General features: G+C 66.4%; 2 gene segments (V, D, J or C); both read left to right on the top strand.

Moving 5' to 3' along the window:
* The window catches only part of LOC111140143, a 69,338-nt gene extending 64,452 nt beyond the window's left edge, over positions 1-4,886 (top strand). Inside the window, 6 exon segments of the C gene segment in view lie at positions 749-1,066; positions 1,143-1,481; positions 1,743-2,060; positions 2,161-2,493; positions 4,515-4,630; positions 4,714-4,886. Of these exon segments, the coding sequence occupies positions 749-1,066; positions 1,143-1,481; positions 1,743-2,060; positions 2,161-2,493; positions 4,515-4,630; positions 4,714-4,722 (1,433 nt within the window).
* Positions 4,887-4,960: 74 nt separating this feature from the next.
* Positions 4,961-14,690, top strand: LOC111140144. The segment is given in 8 exon segments: positions 4,961-5,484; positions 7,195-7,467; positions 7,675-7,752; positions 9,011-9,079; positions 9,596-9,922; positions 10,111-10,422; positions 14,000-14,148; positions 14,441-14,690. Coding segments are annotated over 8 exon segments (1,317 nt in total).
* Positions 14,691-17,143: the final 2,453 nt, after the last annotated feature.

Consider the following 17,143-nt stretch of genomic DNA (forward strand, 5'->3'; position numbering starts at 1 on the left):
GCTGGGCTGGGCTGGGCTGACCCACGTTGGGTGAGCTGGGCTGGGCTGGGCTGAACCGGGCTGGGTGAGCTGGGCTGAGCTGGGCTGGGCTGGGCTGGGCTGGGCTGGGCTGGGCTGAACGGGGCTGAGCTGGGCTGAGCTGAGGTGGCTGAGCTGGACCAGGCTGGGTGCATTGGGCTGATTAAACAGGGTCACTGAGCTGGTCCAGCCAAAATGGACTGGCTGAGCTGTCTTGGCTCAGAGGAGCTCGATGTCCTAGTTTGGGCTGGATTCACCTGCAATGGGCCACGTGTGGGTCCAAGTTGTCACATACACACCGTCCCCTAACCCTAGCTGCACTGGCCAGGGGGCTCCCCTCCATGCTGTCTGCATCACAGACAGCTCGTGGGGCTTGGGGCTGAGCACAGCAGCCTGGCTCCCGTGTCTCGGAGGGAAAGCAGCGCTGGTCGAGCCATCCGGAGCCAGGAGCCAGGGTACCAGAGTGCTCACGAGGCCACGGAGACCCCAGCTTCCCACAAATCCAGAGCTAGGCTTCTGCAGCTGGGTGGGGGGCGTTGAACCTCCCCTTCCCGGCTGGACTCAGCCTCAGCCCAGCTGCCGCTGCACTGTTGGTCAAGGCTGGGAAGGCTGTGAGGCCAGCCCTTGTGGCAGTGGGATGAGGGGGCTGTGGGGCTGGCTCTGGCCCGCCTGGCAGAGTGTGGGGAGAAGACATCTTCTCACTCACCTCCTGTCCCTCTGTGGTCCTCAGAGAACCCATCCTCTCCAAACCTCTTCCCCCTCATCACCTGTGAGAGTTTCCAGTCCGATGAGACCCTGGTGGCCATGGGCTGTCTGGCCAGGGACTTCCTGCCCAACGCCATCACCTTCTCCTGGACCTACAAGAACGACAGTGAGGTCGGCAGCCGGGACATCAAGAACTTCCCTTCGGTTCTGAGAGAGGGCAAGTATGCGGCCACCTCTCAGGTGTTCCTGCCCTCCGTGGACGTCCTCCAGAGCTCCGAGGACTACCTCACATGCAAGGTCAAGCACACCAAGGGTAACAAATCCGTGAAAGTTCCCTTCCCAGGTGAGAGCCGGGCCCTCCTCCCGCGGCTGGGTGGGCAGGGGGAGGCCGGGGGCTGACGCCTGGTCCCTCCCTGCAGTGACCGTAGAACTGTCCCCCAACGTGACCGTCTTCATCCCGCCCCGCGATGCCTTCTCTGGCAACGGCCAGCGCACGTCCCAGCTCCTGTGCCAGGCCAAGGGCTTCAGCCCCAAGCAGATCTCCGTGTCCTGGTTTCGTGACGGAAAGCAGCTCACGTCGGGCATCGACACTGGCAAGGTGGAGGCTGACGGGAAAGTGTCCGGGACAGTGACCTACAGAGTGCTCAGCACGCTGACCGTCACCGAGAGTGCCTGGCTCAGCCAGAGCGTGTTCACCTGCCAAGTGGAGCACAGCGGTGTGACCTCCGAGAAGAACGTGTCCTCCGTGTGCACCTCCAGTGAGTGCTGGGCCCCGGGGCAGCCCCTCGGGCTTGGGACCCCTCACATGCGCGGGCGTCCACTCGGGCCGGCCCCTCCCCGAGCCTTGGCTTCCCGGAGCGGCCAAGAGCTGGGAGGTAGGGCCCAGCGTTCCTCTCTGGTGGGTCCCTGGGGCTCAGGACGGCTCAGGGTGAACGCATCCTGTGTTCTTGGGGACGATCCCCGCCTTTGCCTGGCCGCGCGTCCGGCCCGTCACTGACACAAACTCTCTCCTGCCCTAGACGCAGCCGTGGGCATCAGCATCTTCACCATCCCACCCTCCTTTGCCAGCATCTTCCTCACCAAGTCGGCCAAGCTGTCCTGCCTGGTCACAGACCTGGCCACCTACGACAGCCTGACCATCTCCTGGACCCGCCAGAATGGCGAGCCTCTGAAAACGCACACGAACATCTCTGAGAGCCACCCCAACATCACCTTCAGCGCCATGGGGGAGGCCACGGTCTGTGTGGAGGACTGGGAGTCGGGGGAGCAGTTCACCTGCACGGTGACCCACACGGACCTGCCCTCGCCACTGAAGAAGACCATCTCCAGGCCCAAGGGTAGGGCCCGTGCCCCCTCTGCCGCGGGACTCTCCCGTGGCCTCTGGTGGTCTCTCCCCAGTGGTCCCGGCCCGAGCTCACCCCGTCTTTCCTCCCACAGGGGTCCCCAAGCACATGCCATCTGTGTACGTCCTGCCACCAAGCCGGGAGCAGCTGAGCCTACGGGAGTCAGCCACAGTCACCTGCCTGGTGAAGGGCTTCTCTCCCCCAGACGTGTTTGTGCAATGGCTGCAGAAGGGGCAGCCCGTGCCCCCCAACACCTACGTTACCAGTGCTCCGACACCCGAGCCCCAAGCCTCTGGCCTCTACTTTGTGCACAGCACCCTGACCGTGAGCGAGGAGGACTGGAGCGCTGGGGAGACCTACACCTGTGTAGTAGGCCATGAGGCCCTGCCCCACATGGTGACCGAGAGGAGCGTGGACAAGTCCACCGGTAAACCCACCCTCTACAACGTGTCCCTGGTCTTGTCTGACACGGCCAGCACCTGCTACTGACCGCTGGGCCGCTGGGTCCCAGCCGGTGGATCCGCAGCCCCTGGCTGACCCGTCGCTATGTGTGCGTGTGTGTCCACTAACCTTGTCAATGGGGCAACGTGTGACCTTTTATCAAAATCAGAAATAAAAACATCCATTCGAAAGACACTCCTCCTGAGTAAGCGATGCTCTCGCCTGCCGGGGCTACAGCCGTGCTGTCCCTGCCCCCAGCCCACCCTCCAGCACCGTCCCTGCCCCGCCCCCAGCCTCTGGAAGTCCCCGTGCTCCTTGCAGACCGAGGCCACGCTCACCGCTCCTGTAGCTGCTCCCACGACCACAAGTGTGCGACACGCACACACAGACATGATGCACGCGTGTGGATGCAGACATGGGCGCACCTGCGTGTAGACACACGGACACACACGTGTGCACACACACCCACATGCGTGGACATATGCAGATGCACGCCCTCGTCTACACACGTGCACACAGACAGCTGCACACGGGTACACACATGCACAAACGTCCTCGCTTATCCACACGCAGACACGTACAGACACGTGCACACAAACAAGGACACGTGCACACACAGTCACACACACATGGACACACGTCTGCACATACATGCACACAGAGACACGTACACACACGCGTGTACACACATATACACACCTGCACGCGCAGGTGCCAGCCCTTGCACACCCGGGGTCCCTCTGTCAGGAACTGCTGCCCTGTCCGGCTGTGTCACTCTCTGCGGGCTTAGTGCCCAAGCTCTGCTTGTCCCTCTGTCTCAGCGTGAAGGTCTGGACTCTGGCTGCAGCCACCATTCCCAGGCCCAAGGCCAAGGGAAGTCCTTGCCCATGCCCAGGCTCTTGAAGGCGGCAGAACCCCAGTGCCCACAGGTGAACGGGGCCGGGCTGCTTCTGACAAAGCCCCAGGGCCTGGACATCGGCCCCAGAGGCAGGGAGGCTGTCCCTGGATGCTTCTCCTTGCAGGGGTGACTGCAGAGGGCCTGGTCTGAGTGGAGAGCCCCTGCAAACACCCAGCCCTGGAAATAGTGGGAAATGAGGCCCCAGGAGCAGGCGTGAGGGGTACAGACCTGGTGGGCGGGGAAGGGCAAGGGTCCGAGTGGGACCCCCTCTGCCACAGCAGCACGGCCCCCTCTGGGCTGCCTCCGAGACCCTCCCTGCACACCGGACCCTTGGGAACCTGAGCTGCAGATGCCCCAAAGGGCCAGTGGGCTCCAGACCCCATGGAGGGTCCTCAGCCTGTCCACCCAGGCCACCCCAGGGTCACCCTCCCTGGAGCCTCAGGGTTCTATCTGAGCCCTTGGTCCCCGAAGCCTGGCAGTGCAGACAGCTGGCCAGGGCCCCACACGGGATCTTCCAGGGGCCATGCCCTCCAAGACCGAGGGACAGCGAGTGGGAATCTCACTAGGAAGTGAGGCGGTTGCCCCTCAGGCCCAGACACACGCCAGGTCCCCGCTGCCAGCCTCTCCAGCCTCGGCGGCCAGGGGCAGAGCACCCCCTCCAGACCAGAGGGGGCAGAAGGCCCTGCTCCCTGGCTCTCCACCGGGCAGCCCTGGCAGTGGCCCCCAACCCCGCTGCTGTGTTGTGTTGCCACACCCCTGCGTCTGTGCTGCTCTGCTGTGCTCTCTGCCCCGCCACGGCTCCCACACAGGGTGCTCGGGTCGGCCTTGCTCTGCTGAGCCTGTGTTCTGCCTCGGCCTGACCCCTGTCTCGAGCTCCCAGGACCCAGCTAACACCTGGCTTCGATGCCTCCCGACTGAGCCCAGGAGCCCTCGGCCTCCCAAAGCAAGTGCCGAGGAGACTGAGGGACCAGTCAGGAGCCACGCACACCCACTCCCGCCGTCCCTGCCCCGCCCGGCCCCCCAGGGGCAGCCTCGGGGGCCCAAGGGCAGCTCTGGGGCCAGGCCTCCCTACCGCGCAGCCTGACCGCTCTGTGCTGTGTTCCCTGCAGAGGGAGAGGTGAGCGCTGAGGAGGAAGACTTCGAGAACCTGAACACCGTGACGTCCACCTTCATCGTCCTCTTCCTCCTCAGCGTCTTCTACAGCACCACAGTGACGCTGTTCAAGGTAACAGCAGGGCCGGGGCAGGAGGGGCAGGGCATCCAGCCCAGGGCAGCGGGAAACCGTCTCACGCCGTCTGTCGCCTGCAGGTGAAATGACCGGTCCGCGGAGACCTTCAGAGGCCCGGGACGTGGACCCGGGGTGGGCAGCCCGCGGAGCCCGTCAGCGCATCCTTAGCTCTCCCCCGGCTTCCAGCTCAAAGACTCGGCCTGTGCAACGTACCCGCGTGTCGCCTTCCAATAAACGTGTATATTTTATCTTACGAAACTGCTCTGCTGTGCAGGCTTCTGTCCCAAAGTGCTCCTTGGGTGCCGCATGTGTCCAGGGCCTGTGGGAAGGGCCTGTGGGAAGGGCCTGTCTGTGCACAGGCCTGCCAGGGGACGTGCCAGGGAAGGGGGCCCTGCAGTGGGACCCAGCGTCTCTGGCTCGTCCCATCTGCTTAAGGACGGGTGCTGGACCCTGTCCCAGGCCTGACCTCCCAGACGTGGTGGGAACCGGGAGCCGGGCTTGGTCCCTGTGTGCGACCAACAGGGGCCTCCGCCGCTGGGTCCCCACACGACGCACGGTCCCGTCTCCGACCCAGCCGGCCTGGCCGGCCCCCAGGAGGGTCCCACCCCTCGTGGGGCTGGGCTGTGTGGGACCGAGGACTGGCGGGAGCACAGGGCACTCATCCTGCCAGTGGGCTGCACCGTGAAGGGTGTGTGGACGGGAGCAGGAGCGTCTGGCGAGCCGGGGAGGAGAGTGCCTGCCAGGGAACGGCATGTGGGGAGCCTCCGTGTGTCCCCGTCCCTACACGCGAGGAGCAGGCGGTGCCACGGCCAGGAGCCCCAGCGGAGGGGGAGTGCAGCAAAGGGATGCGGGTTCGCGTCGGGGGCTCACTCACCGGCCGTGGAGCTGTGGCCACCAGGGTCTGGGTGGCAGTGGGTAGGGGAGGGGCCGAGGGGGAGGCGCAGACCCCACACGGCTGAGGGGTCCAGGTGGCATTGGTGAGGACGGCCGTGAGCCAGGCTCCCGGGAGGAGGCACCTGGAGGAGGCCAGGATGCAGCTCACAGGTCCCCGTGAGCGCCCGGTGGGCACAGGGAGGCCCCAGCTTCGTCTGGTAACACGGACCCCCTGGCCCAGCCTCCCGGGATGAGGGGCCCATGAGGTGCGTGTGCGGCTGGGGACTCTCGTGCCAGGGAGTGGGGGGCTGTCACCTCCGATGGCGTCTGTGCTGAGTCCGTGTCCAGGGACCCCGGGGGCAGGGAATCCTCTCGAAGCCAAGAGTCGTGTGGGCCAGGGGGACAGTCTGCTCCAGGCTGGGCTTCTGGCAGCCGCCCGGGCTTGTAGGTGCGTCTCCGCGCTGTCTGCCTTCGGGCCGTGGCGTTGTCCCCCTGCGCGTGTCCGGACCCCCCTTTGATAAGGGCGTCCGTCGGTGGGGCTAAGGTCTCAGCCTCCGTGGCCCCGTTTGCAAGCACGGCCCCACGCCAGGGCACCAGGGCGACAGGATTTCCGTACGTAAACCAGGGCTCTCAACCCAAGCCCTAACCGTCCACCCCAGCCCCCGAAATTCTTGTCCTTCCCCCGTGCAGAACGCCGGGCCCAGCAACGTTGCATTGGAGGCCGCCCTCCAGCAGCAGGACCTCCCTGAATCGTTAACTCGCCCACTAGGACTTTCTCTCCAAACGTGATCACGATCTGAGGCACAGGGGTCAAGCCCACCCACGCCTGGCATCTCCCCCGCAGGGTGCAGGGGGTCCTGGCAGGACGCAGGGGGGTGCCGGGGACGCTGTATGGGGAGTGGGGTCCCCGGGATATGCGTGGCAGACAGTCCTGCTGGGGAACCCCTGGAAAAGGCAGGGGCAGGCCGGCTGGGTGCTTGGGAGGACAGACAGATGGGTCTTGCGTCAGGGGGCCTGTGGAGTGGGCGAAGGCAATGGCCCAGGCGACCGGCTGGAGAACGGGCATGTCCCGTCGTGCGGTGGCAGCATGGTGCCTGGGGGCTCGGCAGAGAACAGGGACCACAGACTTTGGTGAGGGAGCCATCAGGGACTCAGGCAGGGACCCCGCACTTGCTCAGCCGCCCTTGGCCAGCGGAGTCCCCAGGGAGAAGACCAGGGCACAGGAACCGGCCCACCAAGAAGCCTCGTCCAGGGACCTGCCACCCCTGGGCCCAGAACACTGCAGGGCAAACTACCCCCGCACCCTAGGACATGGCCAAGGGCCTCCCATGAGGGCAAAAGGCTCACAGGCCTGGACTCTAAGCCACAGAGCCCCAGGGGCAGTCACGGGGAGGGCAGCGTCTGAGCCCACCCCGCTGGCCAGGGAGCCAGAGCCCAGTTCCAAGGCCCCTCTCTGCAGGCAGAGGGGACCCAGGGCAACTGCGGGAAGGCCCAGGGCCAGCGCTCAGAGTCCCGGGGGTGACACACAACCGGGCCCCTCAGCAGGGCAGCACGGGCTCCGCAGAGGGGGCACCCCTCGCTGCATTTGCAGGACAAGAGGGCCACGGCTGCCACCGGCCACGGCTGCCCCTCCCCCACCACGCTGCACCCCCGCGGCCCCGGCCTCACACGCCCTGTCTGTCTTCCAGACACCGAAACGCTGCATCTGTTCCCCTTGGTCTCAGAATGTAAAGCCCCAAAGCAAGGTGACTCCATAGGCCTGGCCTGCTTGGCACAAGGACCCTCCGCAGAGTCCGTGCAGGTCACCTCGAGCTCGGGGGCGCAGACGACCACCCTGATCACGCTGAGGGCCCGAGAGCACACGCAGCTGTCCTTCCTGTCAGTCACCTGGAAGCCGGACCCGCACTACTGCAGAGCCGTCGTTTCCGGCCTCCCACGGGAGAAGCCCATCCTATGGCCAGGTGGGTGGCCCCAGACCCCCGAGGTCGTCCTCCAGGGTGCCCCGCACCTTCCAGCCCGAGGACGATGCAGGCAGCCGTGCCCAGCACGCCCGTGGCCAGTCGCCCCTCCTTCAGCCATCCCCGTCCTCCTAGCCACCACTGGGCAGCCCCCCCACACCCGGACACACACCGTCTGACCCTCCCCCGCCACTGTCCTTCTGACTTCAGAGTCCTGGGAAGGGAAGACCGACCCATCGGCTCACGGGCCGTCTCCGCCAGAGACCTCCTCCACACCCAGCGTCCCAGGTGAGGAGCCCTCCTGCCTTCCTGTCCCTTAGTCGGACGCCTTCGGGCAGCCCTCCGCGACTTCTCTGGGGGCGGTGTCTGCAGAGAACTGACCACACCACGCACTGGGTCCCAGCAGATGCCCCCTCAGGCCCCTAGTGGACAGGAGACCCCCCCACACCTGCAGTGAGCACAGCAGACGGGGTGGGGCCGCGGGCCAGCACTGGGACTCACCGGGCCCAGGGGCAGGGCTCAGACGAGAGCCTGTCCCAGAGCCTCACGTGAGGACACACGGCTGACATGCCCAGCAGGGTGGACTTGGCCCCGTGGCCCTGACAGAGCTGTAGCACGCCACCTGAGGCTCAGCACCCCTGACCATGGACCCAGGGGTCCTGCAGCCAGAGGCCCTCTCCGTGAGCTGCCCCCAACCCAGGGGCCTCTCCAAGGGCCACTTGGGGCCACAGCCACCCTGCCTCCCCCTCGGCAGAGGTCCAGCACTCACTCCTCCAAGCGGGCAGCAAGCCATGCTCTCAGAGAACGGCAGCTCCAGCACCAGCCCTGGGGATGCTGGGGCAGAGGCTGTGGTCTGCCGTGGCCCCTCCGTGGCCCCTCCACGGCCCCTCCACAGCCCACCCCACCCATGACAACCCCATATCCGACCACCACCAGTGCCTGGCTCAGCACAGCCCGGTCAGACCCAGAGGGGTCCGCCCTCCAGGCAAGGATCCAAATACCCCCGCCTCGGGGCAGGGGTACTCTCCAGTCCCTGTCCTTGTGGGGCGCGTCCACTGGCTGGCCAGGATTCAGGCCCGGGCAGAGCTCCAGGGAGAGGCCTCCGGGGCGTATGGCATCTGAGGGACAGACTGGGGTGTGTGGCCCCACAAGCCCAGCCCTCCCAACAGGCCAACATCGTCCTCCCGGGAGGGCCGCACAGCCCACAGCCCTGAGCCTCTTTCCCACAACCTGAGCAGTTTTAGCAAGATGGGGGTGGGGAGAGTGGAGAGGAGACCCTGTAACGGCAAACCTAAGTATTTACTGCTGACCCTCTACAGAGCAAACTTGCAGGTCCCCCGTCTGTCCCAAACCCAAGGCCCGATAACTTCCGGCCGTCCTCACCCTAACTGTAGGCGTCACCGTGGCGTGACCATTCAGGAGCCCGACGAGGGCCAGCAGCAGGTGTGGGTAGGTCTCTGGACCCCAGAGAGCAGGAAGGCTGAGGGGCCCCGGGAGGCCACAGCCCCGGTGAGTCCCACCGGTCTCACCCCCCTTTCCCTCCTAGTGTCCTCCACCAGCCACACCCACACACAAGCCGCAGAGTCAGGAAGCCCAGTGGACGCTACGCTCAGAGGCCAGTTCCTTGGGGCACAGAGTGGGGGGAGGAGGGGAAGAGTGGACTGGGGAACCCGGGGGAAGTCCTAGCCGGGCAGTGGGAGGCCAGGAAGCAACAAAGGGGAGGTCTGCCCTGGGGAGCGTAGCAGACCTGGGCCGGGCACTGCCCACAGCACCACTCCCAGGCAGGGTCTGTGTGCCCCCCACTGACTGGGGTCCCCCAGTGACCACTGACCAGGGTCCCCCCCGCTGACCGCTGACCTGGGGTCCCCCGCTGACCGCTGACCGGAGTCCCCCGCTGACCGCTGACCGGGGTCCCCCGCTGACCGGAGTCCCCCGCTGACCGCTGACCGGGGTCCCCCGCTGACCGCTGACCTGGGGTCCCCCGCTGACCACTGACCGGGGTCTCCCGCTGACCACTGACCTGGGGTCCCCCGCTGACCGCTGACCGGGGTCCCCCGCTGACCGCTGACCTGGGGTCCCCGCTGACCGCTGACCGGGGTCCCCACTGACCAAGGTCGCTCTCCTCTGGCAGACTGCCGGAACCACACTCACCCTCCCAGCCTCTACCTGCTGCAGCCTCCCCTGCGGGGCCCGTGGCTCCAGGGAGAGGCCACCTTCACCTGCCTGGCGGTGGGGGATGACCTGCAGGAGGCCCGTGTGTCCTGGGCGGTGGCCGGGGCGCCCCCCAGCAGGGCGGTGGAGGAGGGGCCGCGGGAGGAGCACGCCAACGGCTCCCAGAGCCTGAGCAGCCGCCTGGCCTTGCCGGTGTCCCTGTGGGCCTCGGGGACCAGCATCGCCTGCACGCTGAGCCAGCCCAACACGCCGGCCCAGGTGGTGTCTGCAGCACCGGGACAGCACGGTGAGGCCCACTCTGGGGTCCAGGAGACGGGGAGGCTGGGGCCCCCGCACGCGCACGACCCACCCAGCACAGTGGCTACCCCTCCTTCCACACGGAGACACCGAGGGGGTGGGGACCGGCCCTCCCCAGGCCCCCCAGCTTCGCCCAAGCCTCGGGTGGTCCCAGCATGACCGGACTTCTCCCCGCAGCGGCCACCGCGCCCAGCAGCCTCACTGTCCGCGTCCTGACCGTGCACCAAGCAGCCTCCTGGCTCCTGTGTGAGGTGTCGGGCTTCTCGCCCCCGGACATCCTCCTCACCTGGCTCAAGGGCCGCACGGAGGTGGACCCTGCGGCGTTTGCCACCGCACGCCCCGCGGCCCAGCCAGGGAACAGCACGTTCCAGACCTGGAGCGTCCTGCGTGTCCTCGCGGCCCAGAGCCCTGGCCCAGCCACCTACACATGTGTGGTGAGGCATGATGCCTCCCGGAAGCTGTTCAACACCAGCCAGAGCCTGGACACTGGTGAGTCACCCACGGGCCTGAGGGCTTCTGTCCCAGCCTCCTCTCAGCAAGGGGCGCGGGTGGAGGGACAGCCCTCCCAGGAGCCGAGCGGCCGGATCCCGGGGCTGCAGCCCAGACCGTGGGCCACCCACCCGATGGCTGCGCGCCGGCCTGCTCGGCCTCTCTGACACCGGCCCCTCCAAACCCTGTCGTGTCTACACGCCATGTGCTGGACTAGGAGGGCTGAAAGGTGCCTGTCACCCCTGCCAGGCCCCAAAGAGCAGCCATTTCCCACCAAGACATGCCACACGGCTGGGTGCAGATCAGGCCGCACCTCAGGAAACAGATAGACCCAGAAGTGGGTGCTGGCCTTGGTGCCCGGGGACATCTGACCAGCACAGGCCCACAACAGGCCCCGACTGCAGGCCGCCTACAGCGCAGAGGGGACAGAGGCCCACCAGGGTGGGGGCTCATGGGGGAGGTTTAGGGCTTACTCTCCCCTCTGAGGCCCTTGTCAGACCTCCTATGGCCCCATCAGGTGCAGCAAAGCCCTGGTGGGACAGCGCTGGACACCTTAGGCCAAACAGACAGCAGGACGCCGTCCTCCTCCTGCTCATGGAGAGGTGGCAGGTGGCCTGGCGCAAGGCTGCCCTTGGGAGCTGTGTGGGGGGAGACGCCCAGTGGAGGTCCACGGCAGCAATTTAGGGGGCATGTGGGACCGCTGTGCCAAGCTCCACGGGCTCAGACACCCTGCCAACGGCCCAACCCGTGCAGTGGGCATCCTTCCAACACAATAGCACTGACCGCACAGCTCCAACAGCCCGGCTTGGCCCTGGAGGCAGCCTGGTGGGCAGCAGCCTGTAGGGAGCCCCAGGGAGGGGGCAGCTCTTTAACCCCCAGCACGCCTGGACCACCCCAGTAGGCCTCCCCTAGAGTCCTGGGGCCAGCCCTGCCTGCCCGCCCAAGGCTGGGACCCCTGGTCCTCCACCCGTCTTCCCGGCATTGCCCCTTTCCCTCTAGATGCCACCTGCCCTGGGCCCCTGTCATGGCCCATGTCCCCCCCTTTCTCTCTGGATGCCACCGGCCCTGGGCCGCTGCCACTTCCTGACGGCGCACAGGAGAAGAATGAGGCACAAACCAGTCAGCTGCAAGACAGAGGGAGCCGGGGTGACTGGAGAAGAGACGGTCGCCCCGAACAACTCCTCAGTCCCACTTTATTAGATAGAAACCGTAACCAACAGGAGCCGAAGGCCAAACATCAGTCATATGCCTTGTGGATGAACAAGAGGGAGGGCAGGATGTGTCCGATCACGCAGGACACAGTCGGCAGTTGAGCTGCACCTTCAACGGGATCATCGAATTAGCCACAAGTGCTCTCCAGGGAAGGGGAGATACCGGGAAAATGGAGCAGGCGGCGTCCGCCCTGAGCGGCCCGGGCGTCCCCCGCTGCTGGCCCTCAAGGACGTCTGTCGTCCTCTGCCCCAGAGGCCCGTTGCCGGGACGTGTTTTTCTTGAGGCTACGTCAAAATGTGCTTGGTAACTGGGAGAATTTCCCGTGGTTACGTTTCAGGTAACACCTTGTTCTGAGGGACAGTTACAGGCCTCCTGCCATGGCTCATGTCCCGCCTTTCTCTCTGAATGACACCGGCCGGGTCTGTTCTCCGGCCCCAGAGCAGCCTCCTGGCCCTGCTCATCCTCCCTCCCGTGGCTCCCTGAGGGGCAGGCCCACGCCGACACTCCTCCTGCTCTACTCTCCTACACCCAGTAGGTGGGTTGCCCAAAGGCGCAGGCCCGGCCTCTCCAGGCCTGATGTCACAGGTGAGGCTAGACCTGCCCCCCGTACAGACTCAGTCAAGGCTGGAGACTGATGTGCCATCCCGTGCAGAGCCCCAGGCTGCAGGCTCTGGCTGTGTCAGGGTGTGCACATCCGGGGACCTGAGCACATGCAGACCCCAGCACGCGGAGAGTCCAGGCCTGCCCAGCAGGCACAGCACAGCTCAGATGAGACAGCCCGGCCCTTGTGGCCCCTGCACCGGACCGTGGCTCTATGCCTGTGGTGGCAGTAGGTGTGTGGCCAGACGTCTCCCAGCACCTGCCCCTCTGAGCACATGTGGAGCAGGGCAGGGGTGCAACAGGGCCATGTGAGTGAGCAGGGGTGGCCGAGCCCCTCCAGGGCCCAGCACTGCCCTCACCCTGTGCCCACAGCTGTGTGTCCGGTGCCCACGCACGGATTCAGAGCCTCCAGAGGCCACGCATGCCACATCTTCCAGCAGGGGCAGAACCTCCTGCCAGGATCACACAGTCTGGAGACAGGACGCCCTGCAGAGGGTAGAGGGAGCCTGGACCCCAGGCCCCCAGGAGCAAGTGGGGAGAAAGTCCTCCTCTGGAAGGGCCCAGCCCACTAAAGGCTGAGCCATGCAGGTGGGCCTGCGCAGGGAGGCGGCTGGAGTCCCGTGCGTATCTCCTGGACCCCTCCTCCAGCCAGGTGGGGGCGGCTGGAACCGCTCGGCTGGTTTTGGCAACGTGGACCCCTTGGAAGGAGCCCGTCCTCCGTGGCTCCGACGGGTCCCAGCCCCTCCTCCTGCGGCTGTGGCTTTGCTCCTTCTGGGGGTGCTGCTTGCTCTCCTCCCAGGACCCCCAGGCTTCCCCCATCCTACATCCACAGGCTGTCCTCTGCCTCAGCCCATCACGGGTCCCCTGTTCCCAAACAGGATGGTGCTTGCAGGACAAGCCTGACACACTGACGGCCCTAAGGGCTGGAGGACACCAGGCTCCTCAGGGTCGCTGTCAGGTTATACACGCCCTCCCGAGGTGCTCCTGCTCCCCGTCTTGTGCGAGGCTGCGTGCGCCCAGGTCCGGACAGACGCAGGGGCCCTCCCGCCGACACCGGGGGCCCTTCTGTTCTTCAGCACCACCCCGGGCCTCCCTGCTGATCCTGGTGCCCCCCCTGCCGGTGTTGTGCTGCAAGCTCCCCCACAGCCCAGCCTTGCTCCACAGCAAAGGGATTTCTGAGCCTCCAGGTAGGACGTAGGAGAAAAGGAAGGACAGTCCGGCCTGCAGGAGCTAGCAGACAACACCACAGACACCCTATAAACCCTGCGTAGTCAAAGCCACGAAAGGGCTGGGGACGCACAGAGGGCAGCCGACCTGACTCCAGGAAAGGGGACATTGTCAGCCACCTTACCGCACCCTGGGCAGGGGCACAGAGGGACACGAGCCCCACCCTGGGACATGGGGGACAGAGCCGTGGGCATCCAGGCAGCCCTGGAGGGCTCCCTGTCGCTCCGAGGGCCCTGCCCAGCCCCAGGTCCCCGTCAGCCCTGCCCGTGTGTGTCCACCCGCTGAGTGCCACCCACCTGCCGCACTCACTTGTCATGCGGATTGTCATGTACCAGGGTGTTTGGGTGCAGTCTGTGTGTGCGGCTCGGTGCTGGGCCCGTCGGGCTCTGGGAGCCCCTGGCGCGGGGCAGGGAGAAGGTTCACAGGTGCACGTCAGGAAGGGGCCACGTCAGGAAGGGGCGTCCCAGAGCAGTGGCCTATCCCTCAGCTCCCCCTGCGTGGGGGACTGAACCTCCTCACTGGTGCCCTTGCTCCCCAGGTCTGGCCATGACGCCCCCACCCCTCCAGAGCCATGACGAGAGCAGGGGGGACGCCACGGACCTGGAGGACGTCGGCGGGCTGTGGCCCACGTTTGCAGCCCTCTTCCTGCTCACTCTGCTCTACAGCGGCTTTGTCACCTTCATCAAGGTAAGGCAGCCGGCACTATGTGCAGGGCTGGGGACAGGCTGGGCCAGCCCAGGGAGCCTGCGGGGAGCGGGAGGAGTGTACGGCCATCACGGGCCACAGGCGCAGGCCCAGGGCCTCAGCCCAAGAGCTCACAGGCCCCCGCCCTCTGCCGCCCCAGCCCTACGGTGGAACAGATGCTGGGCGCCTGCTCACGTCGGACTCAGCTGGGCAGGACTCGGGGGCCTGGGCCCTGTCCTCTGAGGACCCTCCCCCTCACACCCGCCCCCTTCCCGACCCCGGGCTCTCATTGCAGGTGAAATGACTCCAGGAGAGTAGACGCTCAGCCTCCACGCTGTCGCCAAGGGCAAAGGGGCCCAGCCCGGACTCCAGCCCCATCTCCGCCCACCCCCCGCACACCTCTGTCCACCTCTGTCCAGAGCTCAGCCCCCAGGCCCAGAGAGGAGGGCGTCACAGCCCGCACACCCCCGAGCCAGCAGACCTCACTGCAGCCCCTTGCCTTTACACCGGCCAGCCGGCCCCATAAACCTTGCTCATTCCGTGCCTCCTGTTTCCCCGTCTCTGTCGTCAGCATCTGCCCCGGTCAGAGGCCCCAGAAGGCTGCGGGCAAGCGTCCAGGGATTCACACCAGCCCTGGGGTGCGGCACTGGCAGCGCAGGCCATGGGAGGCGCCCCTGTGGGAAAAAGCTGGTGGGGCCCCTCTGCCCCGAAGGGAATGGGGGGTGGTGCTCCCACACGCGCGGGCACACGCATGGGGCGCCCCTGCGTACGTGTGTGCACCAGCACAGCTCACACACAAGCACAAGTGCACAGACATAAGCAGTGCACGTGCCCTCTGCCCCGCTGACACGGGTGCACACGCATGAACACAAACGTGCGCACATGTGCACAGGACACGTGCTGGTCTGCGGGACTTCTGTGCTCACGTGTGCACACAGACACGGGCCCACACAGGCTCACACGCATCACGAGGAGACAGCCCTCCGTGCTGGGAGTCGGGACGGCCCCCACGCGGAGCTCATTCCCTGTGCCCCACAGCCGCAGGTACGACCCCGACCTTCCTGTCTCCGTCCCTCCGGCACCGTGGGCCGGAGCACACTCCCACGTGGAGCGCGGTGAGCAGTAAACGCCGTCGTGCCCAAGGGGGCTTAGAGAAGACCCTGGCACGGCTCAGCACACGGTCAGCGGTGGCCGTCCCACTGTCACCCAGGGTCCCCAGCTGCAGGAGAGGGAGCGGCCACAGTGGGCATATGAGAGCGGCGGACGACTCCTGTGTCTCCTGCCCTCCCCACCCACTGGCAGGGTGCAGGGGGGCCCCGCCAAGCCCAGCCCCCACCCCCGGTGGTCCACAGCAACACTCCAGCTGCCCCCCCCCCCCCCCCCCAGCTCACGGCTCCGGCTCACACCCCGTCCCTCCACGCGGACTTCAACTCCACATGTCGCCACTGGAGCTTAGCCCACACCTGACACCCAAAATGCCACAGCTGGACGTCAGGCTGAGGTCAGCTGACTCAGCCCCAAAAACCTGCACGCGTTACCCCTACAGACTGCACGTGACCTCTGGGGCAAAGACACTTGCAGAGCCATGAGGGTCAGCGTTCAAAGTCCTGGCGGAACAGGGTCAGTGTTGTCACAGAGCCCATGGGAGAAGGCGGGGTGACCCCAGAGCAAGGCAGCCCCCTGTGGCTGTGCGGTGGAGGCAGGGCCATGAGCCCGGGCTGCTGCTCCTGAAGCCGGAAAGCCTGACAGGCTGTGTCCCAGAGCCTCGGGAGGGGCTGCACCTGCCCATGCCTGACCTTGACCCCCTGCGGGCCCAGGGCCCCACCTTCCAGGGGCTCAGGCCACACTCTGAGAACGGACTCCCTCCCTCCCCTACACGCCTCCCACTGTCCCAGCCCTGGGCATACTCCCAGGACACCGCGTCTCTGGCACCGGCTGGCCCACCACCCTGGTGTCCACAGGGCCCGCCCACGGTCACGTCCTGTGGGGCCACCCTACCTGCCTTGCCCTCGGTAGCCTCTCAGGCCTTCGCCTCCCCCACGATTCGCCAGAAATCAGCACATGGGGCCGTGGCGGCGATGCGCCCTGCCCTCTGCCAGCCCTGCTGGGTCCTCTCTGCACCCCCCGCCCGCACGCTCCGCACGTCCCTTTCCCGTCGTACGCTTGTTTCTTCTTTCTGCTCCCCGAGAAAGTCCACGCCGAGAGCACAGTGTTTCCCGCTGCCCCTGACAACCCCCAGCACACGAGCACAGCCCAGCGCGCAGTAGGTGCTCAGCAGGCAGCTGCGGAGGGAAGGGCCGCCACCCGCCGCACAAGACCACCCTGGCTCCGGCATGTCCGTCCCCACGCGGCGCCGATTTACAGATCTTCCCAGGCCTCCCCTCCCCCATGCTGCCCTCTCTGTAAACGAGCTCCTGTCACATGGACCCCAAAAGTCACCCCGAAGTCATCACCACCGTCCTGCTGCACAGTGCAAGCCACACCCCCAGAGCTCCCCACTGTCCAGGCAGCCTCCAGGCGTCCCCCACAGCCCTCGGCCGTGTCCTGAGGACACAGCTGTGTCCCGGAGCCTCAGGAACACATCAATGGGTTCCCTTTACACCAGGAAAGAGGTAGGGGCTCCTGCACCCCAACCCAGCCTGCCCGCCCGGCCCAGACACCCAAGCCTGACCAGAACCACCCTCCTCGTGCCCCCAGTTCTGCCCACCTCCCAGCCTGGCCTCGAGGCCCCAAGCACACACCCAGCATCCGCAGTAGCGGAAAGAATGAATGAACGGTCCGGCCGGCCTCAGAGGGGGGCGCACACTTGGGCCTTCAGACTGAGCCTCCAGCCCAGCCTTGCCCCGAGAAGCCCCTGTGGGACCACGGCTGTTCCCAAGGACGCCCCTGGCTTTTCCCAGACCCTTGTATGGACACCGTGAAGCCCCATCCGCAGGCCCCAAGAGAACGGGAGGGGCCGCCCACCAAGCCCCTGACCCTCGTCTTGCCCTGAGTATGG

The sequence above is a fragment of the Enhydra lutris genome, unplaced genomic scaffold (genome assembly GCF_002288905.1).
Source record: "Enhydra lutris kenyoni isolate GAN:26980312 unplaced genomic scaffold, ASM228890v2 scaffoldscaffold192, whole genome shotgun sequence".
NCBI lineage: Eukaryota > Metazoa > Chordata > Mammalia > Carnivora > Mustelidae > Enhydra > Enhydra lutris.